The 8,374-nt window shown below is 50.2% G+C and overlaps 2 protein-coding genes across 3 annotated transcripts in view; one reads left to right on the plus strand and one right to left on the minus strand.

Annotated features, from left to right (window-relative positions):
* The window catches only part of LOC108228792 (mitofusin-1), a gene marked incomplete at its 5' end in the record, with an annotated part of 6,253 nt that extends 2,486 nt beyond the window's left edge, over window positions 1-3,767 (plus strand). The window contains 9 exon segments of the mRNA XM_037974507.1: window positions 361-463; window positions 547-764; window positions 835-936; window positions 1,017-1,213; window positions 1,290-1,424; window positions 1,503-2,465; window positions 2,878-3,030; window positions 3,148-3,339; window positions 3,457-3,767. Of these exon segments, the coding sequence (XP_037830435.1) occupies window positions 361-463; window positions 547-764; window positions 835-936; window positions 1,017-1,213; window positions 1,290-1,424; window positions 1,503-1,569 (822 nt within the window).
* The window catches only part of LOC108228793 (PEX5-related protein), a gene marked incomplete at its 5' end in the record, with an annotated part of 9,610 nt that continues 4,874 nt past the window's right edge, over window positions 3,639-8,374 (minus strand). For both annotated transcript variants that reach the window (XM_025003329.2, XM_025003328.2), the window contains 7 exon segments: window positions 3,639-5,255; window positions 5,355-5,512; window positions 5,761-5,926; window positions 6,105-6,302; window positions 6,377-6,447; window positions 6,543-6,686; window positions 7,155-7,274. In XM_025003329.2, the coding sequence (XP_024859097.1) occupies window positions 5,057-5,255; window positions 5,355-5,512; window positions 5,761-5,926; window positions 6,105-6,302; window positions 6,377-6,447; window positions 6,543-6,686; window positions 7,155-7,274 (1,056 nt within the window).

Here is an 8,374-nt window from a genome sequence, read left to right on the forward strand (position 1 = left end):
TCCCGTCCTGTCCTCCCCTCCTCTCCCCTCTTGCCTGTCCTCTCCTCTCCTCTCCCCTCTTGCCTGTCCTCTCCTCTCCTGCCCTGTCCTCTCCTGTCCTGTCCTCCCCTCCCGTCCCCTCCCGTCCCGTCCTCCCCTCCCCTCCCGTCCCGTCCTCTCCTGTTTCCCCTCAGAGTTCGTTCCTGCAGATTTAGGACCAAACAGCAGCTTTTACTCTGATAAAAATCTAAACCTAAAACTTTCTGAGCATTTTGAAATGTTTCTTCTGACGGAACCGACCCTCCTCCACTGCGGGAGAACCTGCAGAACCTGCAGAACCTGCAGAACCTTCAGGCTGACTTCCTTTCAGTGTTCTTGCAGAAACTGGTGCAGCACGTGGAGGAGAGGCTGGTCGGCTGTTTGTCTCACTGCTGCTCCATCAGCGTCCTCAGAGACGTCAGCGAGGCCCGGAGACACATGATCGGTACCACACGGTTCTGTTTCCCTATCAGTACCGGTCAGAACGGCTCAGATTGGTATCGATCGGCTTTGTCCCTCTGTCCACAGACAGTGTCCGTCCTCTGCTGTCTCTGTCCGTCCAGCAGCAGCTCTCTGCTCCCTCCTCCTCCTTTGACATGACCTATGACCTCGGCCTCGACGCCGTCTGTGCAGACTTCAAGGAGAACATCGACTTCCAGTTCTCTCTGGGCTGGACCGCCCTCGTGACCCGCTTCATTGGCGCCGCTAACGCCCGGCGGGCGCTGGGTGGCGAGCGCAGACTGAAGGTGAGTCCAGGTCCAGTTCAAACCTTCAGTTGTCTTCAGATCAGCTGAAGAGACGCTCGTCTGTCCGCAGGACGGATCCACCTTCAGGGACGAGATGGTGGTTTCCATAGCAACCCGTCTGGTCTCTGTCACATCCAGGGCGTCCATGGCCGTCCTGGTGATCGGTGGAGTGGTAGGGACGAGTTAAGCTCCTCTGGCTCCTGAGGATCCTTCAGGTGTAGCTCGGGGTCTCAGGTGTGTCTGCCTCTGCAGGTGTGGCGTTCGGTGGGGTGGCGTGTCATCGCGCTCTCCCTCTCCCTGTACGGTCTCCTCTACCTGTACGAGAGACTCACCTGGACCGACGCCAGCAGGGAGCGCGCTCTGAAGCAGCAGTTTGTGGAGCACGCCGCCCACCGCCTGAGAGCCGTTGTCCCCGTCACCGGCGCCGCCTGTAGCCAGCAGGTGTTCAAGTAAGCTCCGCCCCCGCTGAGAGAACACCCGACACTGCGTTTCTGTTTGTTTGTTGTTTGTTTGTTTGTTTTTCAGGGAGCTGTCGGCGACCTTCAGCCGGCTGACTCAGAGAGCGGACCTGAGCGAGGCAGAACTGGAAGGAACCGTCCGGCAGCTGAGCTTCAGGATCCAGAAACTGGAGAACATCCAGCGGAAGTCCAAGAACTTCAGGTCAGGCTTATTCCGGCTCAGCAGAACCGGGTCAAACCCAGAACTGTCTGAGCCCAGAATCTGGTTCTTGTGTTTCAGGAACAGAGCCACGGAGCTGGAGGCTCAACTGGAGGCCTTTTCTGCTCAGTACCTGCAGGAAAACTGAAGAAGAAGAAATGCTGCCTTCAGGGGCCTCCGGGTCGTTCTGAAGCTTCCGCTGTCGTCATGACAACAGAAGAGAGTGGGCCGGATCAGAAACCAGCTGAACTATTAATAATTCATTTATCAGATTTAATGTTCAAACTGTGACGTTTCAATAATTAGATCATTTAGTTTCTGTTTCCTGAAGGTTTGACCCAAAACCTGAGGTCACCTGGACCTGTCCAGGACACCTGGATGGTTCGGGTCACCTGGACGGTTCGGTCCAGAACACCTGGATGGTTCGGGTCACCTGGACGGTTCGGGTCACCTGGACCTGTCCAGAACACCTGGATGGTTCGGGTCACCCAGGCAGGTCCAGAACACCTGGATGGTTCGGGTCACCTGGATGTGACTTCAGATGAGCTCAGTTGTTTTTGTCTCAGTTTGACTTCCTGCTTCACTCTGATTGGCTGTCGGCTCTCACCCCGTTTCCTCAATCATGTAAAACCTTTAGCGTCCTGATAATGATGATGATGATGATGAAGATGATGAAAGCGTCCTGATCATTTCTTCATGTTTCTCCTCCACTGAGCCAGACTTCCTGTAATCTGTTAACAAGGTTCTAGATCAGTGGTTCTCCAGACTTCTGAAGGTCTTTCAGAGTTTTTCTTTGGACTTGGGCTGTTTTCTGTTTCTGTTCAGTCAGAAGTATGAGATCTATCATTGTGATGAGACTGTAGTTCAGCAGGTCAAAGATCATATTTGGAACGTAAACAGAGGGATTATGAGTGAGCAGCTCAATGACTCCATCTAGTGGACAGAAGGTAGAAGTACAGCAACATCCTTCACCTTCCTCAGAGGAAGAGCCAATCAGAGGAACAACCAATCAGAGGAAGAGTCAATCAGGGACTGGATCAGGAGGTTCTGATAGGGACTGGATCAGGAGGTTCTGATGGGGAGGTTCTGATCGGGACTGGATCAGGAGGTTCTGATAGGGACTGGATCAGGAGGTTCTGATGGGGAGGTTCTGATGGGGACTGGATCAGGAGGTTCTGATGGGGAGGTTCTGATGGGGACTGGATCAGGAGGTTCTGATCAGGAGGTTCTGATGGGGACTGGATCAGGAGATTCTGATGGGGAGGTTCTGATCGGGACTGGATCAGGAGGTTCTGATGGGGACTGGATCAGGAGGTTCTGATGGGGACTGGATCAGGAGGTTCTGATCAGGAGGTTCTGATGGGGACTGGATCAGGAGGTTCTGATGGGGAGGTTCTGATCGGGACTGGATCAGGAGGTTCTGATAGGGACTGGATCAGGAGGTTCTGATGGGGAGGTTCTGATGGGGACTGGATCAGGAGGTTCTGATGGGGAGGTTCTGATGGGGACTGGATCAGGAGATTCTGATGGGGAGGTTCTGATCGGGACTGGATCAGGAGGTTCTGATGGGGACTGGATCAGGAGGTTCTGATGGGGACTGGATCAGGAGGTTCTGATCAGGAGGTTCTGATGGGGACTGGATCAGGAGGTTCTGATGGGGAGGTTCTGATCGGGACTGGATCAGGAGGTTCTGATAGGGACTGGATCAGGAGGTTCTGATGGGGAGGTTCTGATGGGGACTGGATCAGGAGGTTCTGATGGGGAGGTTCTGATGGGGACTGGATCAGGAGATTCTGATGGGGAGGTTCTGATCGGGACTGGATCAGGAGGTTCTGATGGGGACTGGATCAGGAGGTTCTGATGGGGACTGGATCAGGAGGTTCTGATCAGGAGGTTCTGATGGGGACTGGATCAGGAGGTTCTGATGGGGAGGTTCTGATCGGGACTGGATCAGGAGGTTCTGATAGGGACTGGATCAGGAGGTTCTGATGGGGAGGTTCTGATGGGGACTGGATCAGGAGGTTCTGATGGGGAGGTTCTGATGGGGACTGGATCAGGAGATTCTGATGGGGAGGTTCTGATCGGGACTGGATCAGGAGGTTCTGATGGGGACTGGATCAGGAGGTTCTGATGGGGACTGGATCAGGAGGTTCTGATCAGGAGGTTCTGATCGGGAGGTTCTGACGGGGACCTAAGAGGAAGAGATCAGGCCGGAGCCCAGGTGTGACCAGCTGTTTATTGTTGTTTACAGGTGACTCGGGTCAATAACTCAGAACAAATAAAACCTGATGGTGACAGAAGCGAGTCTTTTGTTCAGCTGCTGGAAATAAAAACTTTATGTTGAAACAGTTTCCTGAGTGCATGTTGACCTTTGACCTCTCAGGCCCACCTGTGGTCGATGATCAGTTTATTTCACAGCTGCAGATTTTTCTGAAGACAGGAAGTGAAGAAAGAAACATGGCTTTTCACAATAAAACAACACAGAAATGAAAACAACATCAAAGCTTTCAGCCTCTAACAACCAATCACAGGCCTGAGCGCTGACCGACGCCCCCTGCAGGTAGCAGGAGGAAGAGCAGCAGGTCAGGTGTACAGGTGAGTTATCGTTTGTGCAGCTGGATGTTTTACCTCAGCTCTCCAACATCAGAGCACATCTTTTCTTCATTTACATTTATCTGTCCAACAGCTGCTCTTCCTCCTGCTACCTGCAGGGGGCGATGAAGAGTCCACTGCAGGTGTAAACAGCGCCCCCTGCTGGACCAGAGCAGTTTTACACCAGCTCTGCAATCTGATCTGAATCTGAGGTCAGAATAAAGGACGTCAGAGGAATAACACTTCAAAATAAAAGCTGAACATTTCAAACATGTCTGATGTGATACATTCAGGGTACATTTTCTCCTCGGAACAAGCCATCTTTTTTTTTCTTTATCTGACAGCAGATATCGAGCAGTCTGACGACGTTTTCACCAGGAGAAAAATAATATTAGGAAAAGTTCTGATTTATTATCAGTCATTAAAACTAACAGAGATACATGAGGAGCGATAAGATCTTTAATTACTGCTGACTAAGTTTATAAATATCTACCTTTATATAAACATATTTCATAAAAAAGCAGCCAATTTGAAGGTTTAATTACTGTAAACCTGCAGAGCTGAAGCTGAATTGTTGCTGTTCTCATTCAAGCTACTTGTTCATTATTTCAGGAACAATAAATATCTGGAGGGAAGTTTGTTCCTGTTTGTAATATTTAGTTTGTTACAGACACATTATGATACTTATATTTGTCTTTGACTAAGTTATTAGTGTTATCATCTACAGCTGGTCTCTGACGGTTCATATGATGACTCAGATAAATAAAGAAGCAACAAACTGGTTCCAGGAGCAGCAGAACCGGCTGAGGAACGGATCCTCAGCAGGTTCTGTTGGGTCGGTCAGGTTCTGAAACCAAGGCTGGACGCTCTTCTTACCAGAACCGTTGAAGATGAAGACAAACAGAAATGAGTCCAAAGATCCAGAACCTCACAGACTCCAGGAAAGTCCGGATCTAAATTCAGTGTCACTTTTTAAATCTCCAGTTGTTGAAGCGTTTGTGGGAGCTGATGGTTCTGATGGGTCAGAACCTCCAGCTCGCTGCTCACACGCCCCCCACCTGGAAGACCTTCATCAGCAGGTCCAGGTCCCCGGTGCTGGCGGCCTGGAACAGTTCGGGCCGGTCCATCATGGAGACGGCGACTCTCAGGGCGGCCCAGATGTTGGCTGACATCTGCTGCTGGCTGCAGCGCCGACTCCGCCTCTGCTGGTTCAGAGCCGTCAGGAAGTTACTGACTGCCTCCCTGCAGAACCAGAACCAGAACCAGAACCAAAGTCTACCGTGAGATGCAAACGGAGCTGTTACTGGCAGCACAAGTTACCTGTGACAGGTGTGGGCTTACCTGTGCGCTCCCAGGTTGATGCAGCTGATTCCCAGGTTGTATCTGGACCGGATGAACCCGGGCTGCAGGTCCAGCGCTCGTGTGTACGCCTCTACCGCTTCCTCACTGCGATCCCCGTTAGCTAGCGTCGCTCCTAGCCGGTTCCACAGCAGGTAGTCCTGAAGAGGGACACACGGGAAGTATGATGTCATCATGACATCATCACCCTGCAGCACGGTGGGACGGTCTGTCTGATAAACCTGAACGCATCAGTTAGACATCCAGAGGTCTGCTAATGGACCTATGAGAGATCCGTTTAAAAATGTTCCCTGAACGCATCACAGGCAGACAATCTATAAAACCAGATTCAAATCTGCTGAGTTCAAAGACCGTCAGTCAAACAAACTGGGTGATGAGTTCAGGCTACCTCTGGTCTGACGGACAGCGCAGCGCTGAAAGCCTCCACCGCCTTGTCAAAGTCTGAGCTCAGGTTGTAGAGGACTCCCAGTCCGGTCTGCAGGTCCGGGTCCACACAGTCCACGTTGAGCCGAGCAGCTTCCTGGAAGAGCAGCAGGACGTCCTGCAGCTCTGATCTGCACACAAACGGAGAACCATGAAGATCAGAGCGGAACCGCCGGGTGTTCCAGATACAGACTGAGGGAGACAGTCAGTGGTTACCTGTCAATCAATCACACACGCACATCCCATCAGGCACACCTGTCACCATAGCGACAGTCACTGTGGTGTTCAGCCTGCAGGACTGTTTCTCACCTGGCTGCGGGGGGGCCGTGGGGGCCCCTGCACAGCGGGGCTGGGGAACCCTGTAGCGGGACCAGGTGTTTGTACCGCAGGTTGTGGCTGATCCAGCGGCGCAGAGCGGCACAGGCCTCCCGCTGCATGCCGCCGTTAGTATAGCTAACAGCGAGCGCCATGAGGGCCGGCAGGTTGTTGGGGCGGAGCTCCAGGCACCTGCAGCAGGTGAGCAGTTAGTGTTTACCTTCATCAGTTACTGATCTGATTGGTCAGTGAGGAGAACACCTGACCTCTGCAGAGACACAATGGCAGCTTCTTCGTTCTCGTTCTCAGCATGAGTCGTTCCCAGCAGCTGCCAGGCCTGAAACACATGAGGAAGAGGAAGAGGAAGAGCAGGTGAGCTGAATCTCTCTGAGCTGGTACCAGAACTGGAACCAGTTGGGTCTAACGGGTCACCTCAGCGTCCTGCGGGTCCTGTAAGATGGCGGCCTCCAGCAGCAGGACAGCAGCATTCAGGTCTCCCTGTTGAGCTTTCTGCTGCGCCTCGGCGAAGGCGCCGGCCCGGTCTCTGTACGGGTTCTTGGTGCTGAAGTTGGAACCCTGCAGAACACGAAGACAGTTCATCAAACTGATGTTTACACATTTATTTATTTCTATAAATCTTTAAAACAGCTCTGATCTTTCCATTTTTCTGTGAGCTTTTATTGTGAAACACCAGCAGGAAGTGGTGAATAGTGAACTCATCAGTCTAACCCAGATCTCTGTTGGTTTCCCGTCATGTTTGTGTTATAACTGAGTCTGTTTGACACATGTGAACAGATGTTAGACATCACCTCCGTTGCCATGGTGACGTAAACCTGAGCAGAGGGCGAGATTAGAGCAGGATTACTGCTGCGCGCCCGTCACAGCTGATCTCAGACCAGAGGATTAACATCCATCTCTGAGATAGAGATGAATGGAAGCATGCTGGGAAGACGGGGCCAGTCTAATTCCTGGTTCTGTTTATCAGACGCCTTCATCTGGACGGAACAACCACAAATCTGACTTTAATGATGACATCAGAGTTACCTGCTCCACAGGTGAGACAGTGGGCGGGACCGGGGGCTGAGCCTCTGACTCCTCCAACCAGTTCCTCCGAGCAAGCTCCTCCCACTCCGCCTGCATCTTATCCCAGAACTCTGTGTCCGACTGCAGCGCATCATCATCATCATCATCATCATCATCATCATCATCAACATCATCAACATCAACATCATTCTTATCTTCATCATCATCAACATCATCATCATCTTCATCATCATCATCATCATCATCAACATCATCATTCTTATCTTCATCATCATCACCATCATCATCATCAACATCATCTTCATCATCATCAACATCATTCTTATCTTCATCATCATCAACATCATCATCATCTTCATCACCATCATCTTCATCATCTTCATCATTCTTATCTTCATCATCAACAACATCACCATCATCATCATCTTTATCTTCATCACCATCATCATCATCTTCATCATCATCATCTTCATCTTCATCATCAACATCATCATCTTCATCATTCTTATCTTCATCATCAACATCATCATCATCAACATCATCAGCTTCATCATCATCATCTTTATCTTCATCTTCTTCATCATCATCATCATCATCATCATCTTCATCATTCTTATCTTCATCATCTTCATCATCATCAACAACATCATCATCAACAACATCATCATCCTCATCATCATCATCACCATCATCATCATCTTCATCATCATCATCATCATCACCATCATCACCATCATCATCATCTTCATCATCATCATCTTCATCATCATCACCATCATCTTCATCATCATCAACATCTTCATCATTCTTATCTTCATCATCATCATCAACAACATCATCATCATCATCATCATCTTCATCATCACCATCATCATCATCTTCATCATCATCACCATCATCATCTTCATCATCATCTTCATCTTCATCACCATCATCATCATCAACATCATCATCTTCATCATTCTTATCTTCATCATCATCAACATCATCATCATCTTCATCATCTTCATCATCATCAACAACAACAACATCCTGTCAGCAGAACACAGGAAACCAGCTGTGACAGAGGACACTGATCAGAGAGACAGGAGGGATGAGACAGAGGAGGTGAGACAGGAGGGATGAAGACGGGAGGAGGTGAGACAGAGAAGGTGAGACAGAGAAGGTGAGACAGGAGGAGGTGAGACAGAGAAGGTGAGACAGGAGGAGGTGAGACAGAG

This window comes from Kryptolebias marmoratus, unplaced genomic scaffold, assembly GCF_001649575.2.
Source record: "Kryptolebias marmoratus isolate JLee-2015 unplaced genomic scaffold, ASM164957v2 Scaffold122, whole genome shotgun sequence".
NCBI lineage: Eukaryota > Metazoa > Chordata > Actinopteri > Cyprinodontiformes > Rivulidae > Kryptolebias > Kryptolebias marmoratus.